Raw genomic sequence first — 15418 nt, forward strand, 5'->3', positions numbered from 1 at the left:
TTAATCATGATTCTCTTCTAGTGCAACCGTTGGTGAACCCATCTGTTTCTCCATCTGCTGCAGGGGGATGAGGGTGCCAGTTCCCCCCATGATATTGCAAACATCCCACCTGCGGGGAAGGAGGTTTCTCTGAAACAAAACCGCAGCCAGGTACGAAACAGCAACGATTGTCCCCAAGGTGAGAAGCATGGTGAATATTTTAAAGGGGAAGAGCTGGCTGTAGGTCCCGTTCACCAGGGAACAGGCTGGGTAACAGATGACGGGGGGGATGCTCAGGGCAGGCTCCCCCGCCAGCAGCCTCAGGAGGAGCCCAACCAAGAAGCCGGCAGCCGAGCCGGAGGTGTTGGTGCTGGGAACGAAAAGGGCGCAGCAGAGCTGCGGGAAGAGCAGGGCATACACCAGCTCCCCGCTGAGGAACCAGAGGTCATAGATAGAGCTGGAGTAAAAAGCCAGACCAGCAGCCCCGGCCCCAAACACCAGCATGGAGGTCCTCATGGCCCATAAGACCTCCATCTCCGTAGCCTGTAAAACAGAGATTGTAACATTACAGACACGGCGTTTACTGGCGGGGTGACCAGCTCTGCCCTGCCCTGGGCTGGTTCTCACCAAGCCCTCACTGCTTTCAGGCAGTGCTTGCCACCAGCAGCCACCCAAGGCAGGCACTCCTAGAGATGGAGCTGCCCTCTGTAGTTTTAAGGGTCATGGTTTTATGCTGTTTCCATTAATATCCTAGTCCAAATTTTATACCAGTCATCTTATAAAGAGCAAAGCTCACCAGTGTGGGTATTTGTATCCCCACCAAGGATATGAACACCCCTGACCTATGTTTGAAGCGCTAGCTCCAGAACTCAGTTCAGCAGCTGAAGGACAGACCTCTAATCGCAGACTACACAGACTGGATTTGAAACGGTCTTGAAACAAAAGCATCTTTCCTGACACCAAAACTATTGAATGCTGTAACCAAGTACCTTTTTCCTCAGGATTTTTCTGTAGATGTTGTGAGCGAACATGGAGCCAGCAGAGAGAAGAGCTGAATCTGCAGAGGACATTGTGGCAGCAGCAATGGCTCCCAAACCAGCAATGGAGATGTATGCTGGGCAGAGATAGTGTAAAACAAGTGGCAGTATCATTGCCGATTCCCCTCTCTCGAATGGACTTGGAAGACCATAGCTTGTCTGGTTCCAGTCTTTAAAACAGAACAAAGAAAAGTCACAACAAATCCTTCATTGACATTTCTGCTGTCTTTGAAGCTGCCTTTCCACAGGAACAAGTCACAACAGGGTTGAGACCCACTCGGTATTTTAGCACTTGGATTAATTTTTTGCATTCTCTTATGGTCTCTTGTGATTCCCCTTAGCATGCTGCAGCTCTCACTAGATCAAAGATTTTCCTTTTCTACAGTAGCTTCTATAGAAATAGCTGTGCTTCGTATGTTTCCAGAACTGGGACAGTTAAAGGTCAACATTCTAGACCCCGCTTGTGAGGAGAAGGGAGTTTTGTTCTGATGCCCCTCGTGACAGATGAATTAGAGTTCAACTGATTTCTTTAAATGTTCAGTGATCTGGCTGCTCTTTAACACTTGCTCACAGCCAATACAGGACTGATCCCCTGCGTGGGGGCTGTGAGTTTACAGGACTGAACTTCTTGATTCCTTCAAGCAGGTTTTCTTCAGAACCTTATTAACAATCTGTAGGAATATTGCTGGGCCTTACATGCAGAAAGCATTAACAGAAGCAAGCATAAGATTTCTTGGAAAATAGGATTATCCAGGGTTTTAAGGGGTCTGCCTTAATCTTTCCTCAACACAACGTCCATGAAAAGCCATTTCATCGTAATGAAATGGCTTTAAACACGTCTTGGGGCTGTTTAAATGTCACTAGGTAGTTGTACACTGAACCTCGGAGGGCTCCACATTTCTGGTACAGACCACCTAGCTTGGTGGCCAGGGCTATGCTTTTAGGTACACACGATTAGGTTATTTGAAGTCTAAATCAGGACTTCTTTGGATCCTGTTTTAATCACCTTTGACAAAAACATGTTCATTATTCAGAGACAATTAGTTTTACCTGTTGATGCTGCAACTGCACCAATGAGCACAGAGGGGATAGCCATTGAAAAGCACCCAAGTCCAGAGAGGTAGGAGATGAGCCTTGCCTGTCCTGGCGAGGCAGCGGAGAGCACTCTTTGGAAGTAAGTTTGCCAAGGGATGCTCCCAAGCACCTGAAACATTCAGATGTTACCAGTGGTACCCACCAGGCTGCTCCCTGCTGTAGGGCATCATCTATCCATTCAGGTGGATGATAATCATCTTTACTGTTATAAAACTCTCATTTCAGATGCATAAACATTGCCCAGCTTTAACTATTGAGGATGATATTTCTGATGGTTGAGGGTGTCCTTTTCCTTTGTTTTCATTGTGATGGATGTGAAATTTTGATCAAAACAGGTTAATGGTTTGGCAGACTGAGAAAGCTGAAAAATAGGTTGCTTGGCATAGCGAAACAGGCACAGAGGAAGGAAAAGAGAAGACAAGTTTTTCAGGAATGCAACTTTTGTAAAAAATCTACCCAAACTTAGCTAGAGTATAATCTAAAATTAAACATAAAATCACCATTTTCACTTTCTTAGCAGACAAAATTTATCAGATAAAATCTGAAGATTCTGTCCTCACCAAACAAGCTCAAGCTTTGATGTGTCCCTATTACCAGTCTAGCAAGAGCGTAATAACCTCCTGTAGTCTTGGCTATGTTGGTAGCTCAAAATTTGAGTTGTGCAGTGGAGCCAATGGCACCATGCTTGCTGATGACCTGCAGTCATGTAATTTTAATATTTTTTTTCAAATAGAGGGAATTTTACATAATTATGTGAAAGCACGCTATTGAGACTGCATGACCAACCTTTCAAAAGGTAGGAAATGCCTCATTCAGGTGCCAGGAGTGGAACTAGTTGCCTGGATGATCTTACTCAAGAGGTAGATTCCTTCATGTGGGTAAAGGATGGAATGTCCCTACTGCTTCTTTCCTTCCCACAGCTGAGCCCTGGATCTCCCCACTCCATTCAGTGTGCTGCAGAGTGGCTGAGAGAAGGTTTTACTCATCATCCTTGCCCTGCCAACTGTGCAATGTAGGACTCGTGGCTGGAAGAACCCACAAGTTTTCCAGACAGAAAGTCCCTGCACAATCCTTTCTCCCAACCACCTGTCCAAGAAATACTCCATACCAGGTAGAAGAAGTCATCCAGCCACCTTCCAAGATACTGTTTTTCTATCTTCCCAATCCAAGGGTCTTGGTAAGATTGATGAGTTGCAGTGTAATAAATACTTCCCGTTGCAGAGTTCATCAGGGCAAAGGGGATACAGACCCACTAGGATAGAAATGGAAAAAGTTAACCATCCCCAGGGTCCTTGTTCTTGGAGAATCTATTCAGATATTGAAATTAAGGTAGATGTATGTAGAACATAAAGTTACGTAAGATTAAACCCAGACTAAGAGTCTTCCTTTCTCCCCCTTCCTTACTCTAAATCTACATGTTTCTCGTTCATGGCATCGTCACAAACATGAGTCTGTAATTCAGGTCAATTGGTGCCTTCAGCAGAGCAGCCGCGTTCACCCAGCAGGGCCAATAGCTTTTGTGAGCACTGTCTGAAATGCGTAAGGACTGTAAGATGTTTCAGGAGGCCTGTTCTCCTGAAGAGGAACTGTAGGGCAAGGGCCAGTATTGGTGGAGTTATTTTTGGTCTGAGACATACTGAAAAGAAGAGCAGGATTTTTTCCCTTAGTTAGGAAACTGGTAACGAAATGCACAGGACTTGCCAGGCTGAGGGTAATGAAAACCAGCTGGATGACATCTGTGTATGCAACAGAGTAGAGGCCTCCCAGTAGAGTGTAGAGTATGACAGTGCATGCTGAGACGATGATAGCCAAAGAGCCTCCAATATCCAAGATGACTCTCATTGTTGCTCCTGCAGACAAGGACAGCGGTCAAGTATTTTAAGACAGATTTCATACATGCAGAATACAGAATAAATAAGGATATGTTATTCCCTTGATGCCAGCACACCACACAGTGTGAGAAGCGCATGGTCTACAGAGAGTGGGCAGAGTGAGGACTCAGGAGAACCCATGTTCCCTTTCTGCTCTTGCTGCTACCTTGCTGCATGGCCTTTGCCAAGGCACTTTGCTTTTTACATCTGCTTTCCCACAGGCGAGAGGAAGGTACTAACTTATATTGCCAGACCTTTCTATTATAATATCATGAACATATACTACTGTCATTTGTTTATACCCAAACCCATATTTTCCAGAAATGAGAAATGCTTGTGTTCTTCTCACAAAAGGAGATACGAAGCATAACTTTCCACAGCTTAGTCCAACACAATTCCCAAATGCGTATTATACTCTGATAGTTTGACATGACCTTTAACAAATATAACAGCAAAGTAAGTGTTTACCTAGGGATGCGAGGATAGCTGCAAACCAGAACACCTCTCCTAGCAGTGGTGGAATGAAGAGTAAGCTTCCCATCACGTTCCCATAAGTTTCTTGAAGGGGATCCATCACTGTCACATAATTCTTGGATCTCATTGGATTTACAAAGAAGTAACCACCTATCAGAAGTGATGACATTTTGGTAGAATTTTGCAGGTATTATATCCAGGAAAAAATGTAAGAATACTATGGTATTTGGGTATCAGACCCATATAGTGAGTGTGGAATTCGTACATAATGGACCCTAGAGAATGATGCAGCCAACCAGATACCGGGGCCTCAATTCGCTTGCCTAAATGTGGTGTTTCATCCACCTGAGAGGTCCCAGGTTATAAAGGACATCTGCTTACAGCTGACAGATATGACCCTCCACTTTTGGCAGACCTACATCTTTCTGGAGTGGCTACTGGAGGCTGAGTAGGACCCCCTAGGGCACCCCCAATGGCATAAGATACCTGTGTGACTGTAACAGGAACTTAGCTCAGAGGACACCCACATGTAGTCTCCTCTCCAGCTCCAATGACCTACCAACCTGAGACACAAAGTTTTCTGAAATGCTGCCTGTGGAAAATGTCAGTAGGCAGAGTGAGGCATTGAAGACTCATATTTGGCTAAAAAAGAGACAAACTTTTGTCCTTGACCACATGATGCAACATGTTGATATATGTTCCTTTTCTGGTTACATTTTCATTTTGGTGGCTTCGTTGTCTCTTCCCAGAACTATATTGTTTTAATCCATGCATTGAGCTGAGTCCCACCCGCCTTCATCTAAATATTAGACTTCAGACATACAGCTGTCTCATTAAAACCAAAGAATACGTATTGTGCCTAACCCTGAAGTCAACAGGACTGCTTGTCTGGGCACTACTGTCCTGAGTAAAGATTGCAGGATCAGACCTGCACTCCTCAATTTCATTAGTAAGAATTACTCACATAAGAAATGCTGGCAGTATATTTCCAAGCCTGATTCATATTCACATGAATTGGACTCTTTTCTCTGACTTGAGAATAAAGGTTATTGTTCTTTTAGAAATTCCTATGCAAGGTCTGCACAGGTCTCCTTGCTTCCTGTGTCCCTAGAGAGTTATGGTATAACTCAGTGTGGACTGGAAGAAACTTTGGTTTTGGCAAGACAGCTGAGCCTCAGCATGAGTCCAATAATTCTTGGAGTTAGAAATGGCAACTTAGGTATATAGGACACTGCAAACTTAGCTTAGTTTCAACAAAATAGTGACCAGCTGTAAAGTGGAATAAGCTGGATGCACTACAAATTCATCCTGAGATGAGACTACTCAGAAAAATGCATTTTAGTGGAAAAATTAAGATAGTATTTCATCACACAGAAATTTTGAAGAAAAAATTAAAATGATACCAATACTCTCAATAGTCTGTGAATAAGAGACCATGATAAAAAAGCAATATGCACATAGCCACATGCTTCTAAAGTTCTCAGATAAGATTTTTGTCCTATAAATTGCTCCAAGGAGACAAAACTCTACACTAGCTCCAAGCTACCCCAATTTCTTATGTTTCAGTTTAGAGGATAACATTATAAATGCTTTTTCTGGATCTGTGGGAGACTGAAGAAACAAAATCACCTTTAAAATGTACTCTATACTCTGTTACGCATCTTAATATACTCATATGATTTTTTTTTAAAGCTTATGTGTCCTGATTACGTGAATTATTTACCAATAACAAGGGACAAGGCAAATCCCACAGGTGCCTGGACCCACAATAGTCCTTTCGAAGGCAGGTAGACAATTTCAGCTGTGCCATTGATATATGCTCCTCCAACCCAGGTCGCTGTAAACATGGAAGATGGAAAGGTAAGAATTGTGATACATATTCTCAACTAGTCTTGTAGAACACTCTGAGAGCTTGTAAACCTTTTTCTCATACAAATATTTAATCACACTTCTATTTTCTTTACAGAGTTTTCTCCCATAGTGAGATGTGCTGCTAAGTACAGGTAACAGTATTAGTATCTCACCCGAAATAATTTCCCAGGTTCAAGAATGAATATCTATCGGTGCATGGAAAAGCTCAATGTTTAAACATTTAGAGGCAATTTGAATATACTCATTTTTAATTTAATTTTTCTCAGTGGAAGACTTTTGCTAGAGCAAACAGCATTGCCTTTGTTATTCTGCCATGACTGATAGACCATCCTTCATGAGCATCACTTACACAGTCTAAGAAAATAGACATTAGGAAAAAAAAATGCAAGCAGACACTGCAGTCAGAATACAAACCTACAACACAGGCTTAAGTGTCTTAGCCAGGCAAATACCACTTGGGGAAGCCTTCACAAAAACCAGGGCAGGGAAGCGAATTTCAGATGATGCCAGGCAGCAAGGAGAGAAAAGGGAAGTGGAGAGCAGCAGTCAGTGGGGAAACATTTTCTCTTTAGGAGAGAGGCCAATGCTTGCCATGAGTAGCAATTTATTCCACACAGAACTGGATTGTTCCAGGAGTAAAATTCCTCTGTTATGCTGGATAACAGAAACTGGTTCAAGATTGTGACCACAGTCCTCCTTAATGAAAGTGTTGTATTCTTCAGTCACTCTTAAATTAAACTCTTTAACTCTTAACTAAACTCTTAAATTAATCTCTTTAATTTAAAAGAATCTACATAAACATTGGGTTCTGCTCAGTGTGAAGAGGTTTGGAAGAATCCGTCCCAAAATGATTCATGAAACCATACTCCTTTAAAGCCACACTCAGGTAAAATCTGCCCTGACATTAAAGGAGTTCACCTGCTTTGAAAGAAAAGTCCCCCAGATCTATGTAATGCATGTGTTTTAAGAAGAATTTTTAAAAGTCCTTTAAGAAAACTTACCTGTTGCAGTAAACAATCCAATGAAAACATTTATATTCCTGCCTCCAACTATGGCCATTTCAGTTGGGTTTCTGTTCTGCTGGTCCTTTTTGCTTTTCCAAGAAGCCCAAATTCCAGTAGCTAAAGTTAACATAAAAAACACACTCAAAGATACTAAGCCTGGTATATTTAGAGCCATTTTCTGTTGCTTAATTTAGAGCATAGAGAGGAATAATGGCTTGATGATAATATTCTTTGATGGAGTCCACAATCAAAAAAAAAAAAAAAGGAATAAATCAGAAAAAATAGTGCCGCCTTGTAAAGAAACTGCAAAGTATTAGTTTGCTGTACTTTGTAATGAAAGATGCAGTATAAAACAGAGCCATAAACCCAAAAGTCTTGAGAACTGGATGCAGAGTCTCTGTCTTTGGAGGACTACTGGCAATTCTTCCGTCTTCCCCCTTCTTCAGAAGATATCCAATCTTATTTTTCTGGGGAGCAGAGATTAAGAGGGTAGGAATTAGTGTTGATAAGAGCAATGGAGCACTGATGTGAGGGGTAATAGTAGCTTGGCTTAAAGGAGGGTAAATGTTATATTTTGTCTGATACGCAATGGTATGAAAATAATCTATTTCTCTAGGTGCTAGGCACAAGGCTAACGCAGAAGATAGGGCTAAGAATTTGTCTGTTTAAAGTTGACTGAACTAAACCCACAATAATCATCAAAATAAACCTAGGAAACAGTAAAAGAAGATTTACCGCTGACCAACTGAAGGAGCTGCATGCTGATATTCAAAGCAAGTGCATTATCATTTCGCTGCTGGAAACAGGCAAGAGAGCAAGGTGTTGTTAGACTCGGCACTAAAACTACAGGAAAGATAAGGACTTTTTTAAACTACTTTGTGAAGCTCCCTTTAAACAGACATAATTCTGAGAAAAACTCATATATGCGTTAAGGAATTAAGTCAGTTACATTTATTATAGAGTTGCCATATCGATATCTTTTTAGTTGCCATGTGAATCTTTTTCATCTGTCCAGGTATGATTCTTCATAACCAATTCTATGTAAAACCTGCCCTATTTAGGGCACTTGCTTGGCTTCCCTGGATACTCATGTTCATCTGTGGAGCAGGTAGCTCCTTTCCACATGGAAATCACAGATTTCTTCTTCACAGATGCACTCAGGAGTTTGAAAGCCCAAATCTTTAGGAAGGTTTTCTGCACTGTGCCATCTCCTGCAGACAGCCAGGAGTAGCTGTGCATGGAAATGACAGTGGCACAGATTAAGCATGTCCCATGGGCAGGACATGGTAGGAACACACGGGCACACGGGCAATGGCTGTGGGAAGAAGAGGGGAGAAGTGTAGGAACCCCATGTTTTCTGTGACACCTCTCTGTACAAGGGAAAATAAGGGTTTCAGTAAGTTATGCAGTGATCTGCTGGGAAGACTCTGTAAGAAGTATTTAAAAAAAAGTGAAAATTAGAAAAGGTGAAAAAGCCTGACAACCAGATGATTACTTATCCTGCCTTAGGAGAAATATTCCTTTATATTTATAAACAAATGCTATTTTGACTGAGTAAGGGGTTTTAACTTTGACCAAATTATTTAGGTACAAAAAGGGACACTGCATTTTAAAGGCACATTTTCTGTGTGGTAATTAGAAACATTCCCTTCCACCTTAAATGTACGTGCTAGAAAGTAGTCAAAACTGCAGCTGTCGGTGGCAGTGGAGCCATTGGTTTCTCTGGGTTGCCTTCCTTGCACAAAATGGGATGATTTAAAAATTTTTAAAACGCTGTTTACACACAGACACACACTAAGATTTTTTCAATGAACAAATGTTTTGCAGTGTATTTCCTAGGCAGGAACAGAATAGGATTGAAGGTGCATGTGGCTGAAGGTGCAGGCAGCCAGGTCTCAGCCCGCCTCTGCAGCCAGGCACTCCTGGGAGGAAACACCTGGTGTTGCATCCTTCACGTGGGGGTCAACTAAATTCAACATGTCCAAAGCAAGATTTGAATTTGTCCTTTGACATCTGCAGAGAATGTCTGGACTGACTCTGCTTTTTATCATCTCTTTAAAAAAAAACAGTAAAAAGTGGCAGGCGTAAAAATCTGCAGGGAAACAATTTAAAGACCCAGAGGGATGGAGGGCAGATGTGGTAGGACAAAATGTAAGTGAAAACATTTTGTTTTCAAGGGATGAAGGAGGTTTAGAGAAAAAGTATGTGTAAGGTAGTTCATCTGAGGCTGGAGTGTTTTTTGATGATATACAGTGCATGGAAGACGGATTGTAAAAGCATGAGTTTATATCAAGAAGACCAGTTCCTTGCTGAATCTGTTGTGCTCTTTTGCCACTAGATGACTCTCAGCTAATGCATCTATTTTACCAAAAAAAAGAAATCTCACTAATGGAGTGATGTTTGAGGTGGGCTTCACCTCCCCACTTATGATGGAGGGCTGCATCTTCGGGTGCCAGCTGCTGCACCACTCACTTCAAGCTCCCTGTGTAACCCGTGGGGAGAAATATGCAATTTTAGGAGGTGATTCACTGACCTATTTTAGGTCCTGTGAGGCAGGACAGGGCAAGGGCAGATCTCAGTCTGCTGGACTCAGGACTGCTTTTAAGAGTGATGTCGCTGTACCCAGTAGATGTTTCAGAGCTTGATTCAGATGCTCACATAGAGCTGGCTGGTGCCACCTGAGGTGCTCTAAAGCCTCTGAGATGTCCACATGGGCAAGCAGATGTCACAGAGCCCCTGTGGAAGACACATGCCCTTCTGGAGCAGCAGCCAGGATAGTCTGGTGTGTCTCCAATGGTTCTGAGTATCTACTTGGGGGATACTCAACTGAGCTCTTGCTCTTTCTTCTTATCACTTGACCTTGATGGAACAATCTCTGACATAGGTGGTTGATAAAAATAGAGGAGTGCCTGCAAGAAAATGAGTAGTGCTGTGTACCAGGGAAGTTTTCTGTCTATGGTGGAAATGATCTGCACAGTAGTGAGCACTTACAGCTACTCAGCTTTGAAGCTAACTGACAGGAAGAAATAAAGATGGAAAAAACAGTGGCCTCTGTGCCTAAGGTAAAGCCCTTGCCCTGCCTTTCTGGGTTAAATGTGCTGCATTATTGATGCCAAGCTTTAGACTGCCCTCTGTGGCCCATGGGCTCAGGATGAAAGGGGGGCTGTGGAGTGAGAGAGGTCCAGCAGGAAAGAGCATTTCTGAAGGGTGGCTCTCCCCTGTCACTCCTCCGGGAAGGGACAAGCCCAGTGAGCTGGTGCTCTGTAGGAAATGAAATAAAGTACCCTGAGAATCTGGAAAGATAATTTTGGGGTTGTTTTTATTATTATTACTATTTCCTTTGGGATTTTTTTGAAGTTTCTTTGCAAAGAAGTGGTTGCCTGTGTGGAGCTCCCTGGGAGGAGCTGGGGATGGGGCAGTAGAGCAGAGGCTGTGGCACAGGGAAGTCTGAGGGGACCAGCCTCTCACTGGTTTGCTTTGCTCTGCTCACCAAGAAAAAATGAGCACTGGGGCCTGAGGCATCTGAGCTATTTGCATTAAAATGATCTGACAGTTCCTCTTGAAATGAGATGGTATGAATTAGTCTGTGGTTTCCAACCCAGGTATTTGAATCATGTCCTTGATCCTGGCAGCTGAAACACCGGGCCATTTGTCTCCAAACATTTACAATTTTTCACACGGTGTGCTTAGTCTAAAGTTTTATTCCTTTCCCAAGACAATCCCAGGAACACTTTTTCCTCATGTGTTAGAAGTATTATTTCTTCCAACCAATGCAGATTTGCAAGTGGTTGATCTGCATGAGTTTCAAATGCAGAAGAGAGAGGAATAATTTTATGAGAATGTAACACATTTTTACTCCTTGTATGAGAACCTGTGTGGTGAGACTGCACAGTGAGTAATAAATACAAAAATTAAAAAAATATTTTGTCATTATGCTTGTGTGAGTTTTTGACCATTAATTATTTAAGATTGGTAGATATAGAGAAGACATTGATAGGTAGGTAGGTAGGTAGGTAGGTAGGTAGGTAGGTAGGTAGATAGATAGATAGATAGATAGATAGATAGATAGAAGGTGAACAGAGATAAAAGATTGATATAGAAGAATATTATGAGTTCCTTAGTTTTACTAAATTCTTCATGTGTACAACACGTGAAACATTTCAGAGACAAAATACCTCTTTTCCTTTGTTAGGAGATTTCACTGAAATAACTCTTCTCATTATGGAAAAAAAACCCCAAATTAAAATCTGTAGTAATACCAGTTCTGAAACATGATATTTTATCTTTAGTCGAACCAACTCTCTGTCCAAACAAAAATTATTATTAGTATTATGTAGTCATTTTCTTACAGGTCTCTCTGCAGTGCTCGGTGCAAGGAGCCGCCCCTGCTGCGATGTGCTGGCTGGCTCCCGGAGAAGGCTCTTGGTGACATTTCTGAGAGCTCAGGCTTTGGCACATATGTAAAAGGCTATTTGGGGGATCTGAAAAGCCATGAGCTGAAATGATTTCACCTCATTTTAGCCACCTTTAGGTATCTTGGCTAAATGAATTTTTAGCATCCTTGTGTTTGCAAGAGACAGGCATTTGCTTTGGTCACCCACACCTCTGTGTTGCTAGCTCCAGCTGAGATACTTTGGTCTCTAGAGATCTGTGAGTGGCTCTCAGGTGTGACACAGGACACGTGGGAGGCCCTTGCCACCTTGACTGGCATCTGGAGGCTGAGCAGGATGCTTTGCTGCACTTCAAATGGCACCAGATGCTCCTGTCTAGGGTGGACAACTGAATCTTTCCTGGAGAGACAATTCCTCCTGTCTACTTTAGACATCTCTTTCAGTACGGGCTGGGGAAAGGCTGCCTCTCTCCATGGACTACGTGGCTTGATGCCTATCCCGGAAAAGACTCCTTTTCAGTGGTTCAAGTTAGACAAGATGAATTGCTGTGTTATTCCATGTGTCTTCCTACCAGAGCTAGTTTGAAGTCGCAAGTCCTTTAGGTCACACAAGTCAAGCCAGAAAATAACTTCAGAATAACAATATTTAATATTTACATATATCAGTGAGGCAAGTGATTGCACAGTTGACAGGACAGAGGGTGTCCCCGTTAGCACACAGATGTGACACTAAACATTGCCAGGGCAGGACAGCTTGGAACAAGCAGATGGCAGCAGTACAGTGCATTTACTTTCCGGTGCTGGAGGTGGTGTGTGCCAGTGGGTACCTCTCCCTCTCCTGGTGCTGGCACAGCCCAAACTGGCTTTATCATAGAGATGAGAGTCAGGGAGACAAAACTAAAGGATGAGGGCAGGGATGATATTTAGGAGCTGTGAAGAGCTCATAGAGGCCCTCTGCTGATGAAGGAGTCTCTCTTGGTCTGGCTACATGCTGGATGTCCTTACTTCTAGCTGCCTCCTTGACACTTTTCCTGGTTGAATCAGTTGGCTTTGTTTTGATGACCACTTTATATGGTAGCACTGTCCAGGCTTCACTGCTGACAATGTACACGAGCTTTTTAAGCCACCTGGCAGGTTTGGATGCACCTAGTCATGATTGCAAACTTCAACAAGTCTTATGCTTTTTTTACAGAAGGTAGTTTTAAGTTTTATGGTCAAATTTCCTGCTTCTAGGGGTGAAGCCATGCTCCAAGGAAGTGTACATGTGCTCCTCATCTCAGCATAACTGGCATTTTCTTCCCCATTATTTATAAAGAGATTTGCATGCTGCATTAGAGGACAGCACAAACAAGCATGTGTGTCTGCTATAACCGTGTTCAAATAACTTGCTCCCATGCTACAATGCAGAAATATGAACAACTTTTGACTGAGAAAACATAAATGTCTCTCTTTGAAAAATAGACTCCAAGTGCTTTGAATATATTCAGATTTTCATAACTGAACACGTGCCTTCAGGTTGGATAAAGATTATCTTACAGTTTGGCTGACTCACGGAATTCAGTGGCATGTCCAAGAATTAACCTTTGAGGAAGTCACAGAAATGATGGGGTTTCTGAAATTTGCCAGTCATGGACTTCAGCATCAAGGGCTTGATCTTGAGTGATGACGGGGAATTACACAGTTCCTGGTTGGGATTACTGTTGCTGTAACGCTAAGACTGATGCAATTTGTTGCCTTTCAGATTATATCTCTTATTTGTTACTAAGCTGCACATAATTATTACCTTTATCAATTTAATGTTTATCTTTACCAGTTAATTGCTTGTCCATGTGATCTATTCTAGAACAGCCCTACGGACCTGTGTGGAAATTAGTGAGACTCCTGTGCAGTCTCGTGAGGGCAAAACTGGTGCTGAGGTTCTCCTTTTAGTTAAACCGGACATTGTTAAACTCTTGCTCCAAACCCTACTGTCTATATTGACCCAAATGCCCCTCCAGGGCTACCACGTCTCTCAGATGCTCCTGAAGAACTGATGTAGAAGTGCACTGGACTTTGTCAAACATGATAGCAAGCTACCAAATGAGCACAAGGGGATTTGGCTCCAGGGTGGCTGAGGGAGGCTGAAAACCGCATGCTTCAGTTGCCTCTGCAGTGTCACAGATGCTGCTCGATATATTCTCTGCACATCCTAATTTAAATCTGGGAGTGTCTGGGTAGCAAGTTAATAGGAACAGACAGGTGAGCTCAAGGTGGGATTTGGAAGGGATGGGAGGTTATTTACATCCAGCCAGAGAGTGCCTGCTCCGTGCAGCTGATAAATGCATACATTAACAACGGTTCAGTATCCCATATACACAAGAGGGCAAGTGGTGAGCTTTGATCTGGGGACTTTTGTGTTTTATGCACAAGTACGGCAGTCAGGACCAGACAGATTAGTGTTTTTGCCAATACCTGAGATTTAGCAGGCATATTTAGAGAGATGAAAATTTGGAGTCTCAGATCTAAATGATCTAGTCTTTTTCCACCCTGGCTTCTTTATTAAAAATTTATTTTGCCCCATGAAACTCCTGAACATTTTGGGCTTTCTTTGTCATCCCCCCATAAATACAGCACAGTGCACTATCCTTATTGTATGTGAATCGGCAGCGTGGGGCTTGTCCCGGCATTCCCTGTAGATCATTCACATTCCAGAAATATTTGTCTGAAAGGCAACGAATGAAAGATGATTAATTAATATCCCAGAGAGATATCAGACTTACTGCAAGCTTCTTGTACAATGAAAATAAACAGTGAAAAGGAAGGCAGTGGTGATAAATGAAACTTGAAAGAGGTTTTCTTCTATTTTGTAAAATGACATTTTTACTACTGTTGACCAACTAAAAACACCTCTACTTCTCATCTTTGTCACTTACAGATGCTGGGGCTCATTATACTTTATCAAAAAGACTTCTTGAATAGGAAAACAACCATGCAACTGAGCATGTCAATACATCACACTGCTCTGCTGTTTTGAAATATCTGAGGACCTGGTGATCCCTGACTACAATGTGAGGGAGAGAGAGACAGTGTGCAAATGCATCTGTACTGCCTCAGCTCCCTGGAGGAGCTCATTCAGGGGCTGTGCAGATCTCTCTGATCATGTACCATTCCCAGATCCTGAAAAATAGAAGTGGTAAGAACACAAAGCACTCTGATACCTTTTACTGCATACCAACCTTTCTTTTCCTCATACATGTGCCACATATGAAGCCGGTAAGTCCACTGATGACTTGAATAAAACAAAGAATAGCTTCAATCACACCAATGGCCAGGAGAATAGAGAAAAGGACGATATTCCAAAGGATGATGTTTTCAGGTTCTTTGCAAATGCTCCATGTTGTCTGGTTGAACAAATAATTGTCTCTGTGACAGAGAAAAATAATTGGCAATGTATTAGAAAATTAAAATTTGAGAATGCTTTCTGTGTTTTCTGGCATTACATTTTCTGAACTTGATTGCACAAAATGAGTCTCAAGTTCTACTATGATTGGTAAAAGCTGGTGATTCTCTTCAGAATTGCCTTTGCAGAGGTGCAATTGATGACTGGGAAGAGAGCCACACCTGTACTTTGTTGCATGCACAAGAATCTCCCTTTTGTTTTATGGCAGTGCTAATAACTAAAGGGAAAGGTCCCTAACGGTTTTAAAAATGTGTCTC

At 42.4% G+C, this 15418-nt stretch overlaps 2 protein-coding genes across 2 annotated transcripts in view; both read right to left on the reverse strand.

Moving 5' to 3' along the window:
* LOC103926060 (high affinity choline transporter 1-like) lies at positions 1-7507 on the reverse strand. The gene is made up of 8 exons (XM_009334869.1): positions 7330-7507; positions 6180-6293; positions 4451-4606; positions 3813-3961; positions 3220-3363; positions 2067-2220; positions 969-1186; positions 1-522 (listed from the first exon to the last, which is right to left on the reverse strand). Exons 1-8 carry the CDS (start codon positions 7505-7507, stop codon positions 1-3), a joined length of 1635 nt encoding a protein of 544 aa, XP_009333144.1.
* Positions 7508-14402: 6895 nt separating this feature from the next.
* LOC103926040 (transmembrane 4 L6 family member 1-like) overlaps positions 14403-15418 on the reverse strand; it is an 11396-nt gene continuing 10380 nt past the window's right edge. Inside the window, exons 4-5 of the mRNA XM_009334847.1 lie at positions 14938-15124; positions 14403-14423 (exon numbers count right to left, since the gene is read on the reverse strand). Of these exons, the coding sequence (XP_009333122.1) occupies positions 14403-14423; positions 14938-15124 (208 nt within the window). The remainder of the gene's footprint in view (positions 14424-14937; positions 15125-15418) is intronic.

Source organism: Pygoscelis adeliae, unplaced genomic scaffold (assembly GCF_000699105.1).
Source record: "Pygoscelis adeliae isolate BGI_AS28 unplaced genomic scaffold, ASM69910v1 Scaffold141, whole genome shotgun sequence".
NCBI lineage: Eukaryota > Metazoa > Chordata > Aves > Sphenisciformes > Spheniscidae > Pygoscelis > Pygoscelis adeliae.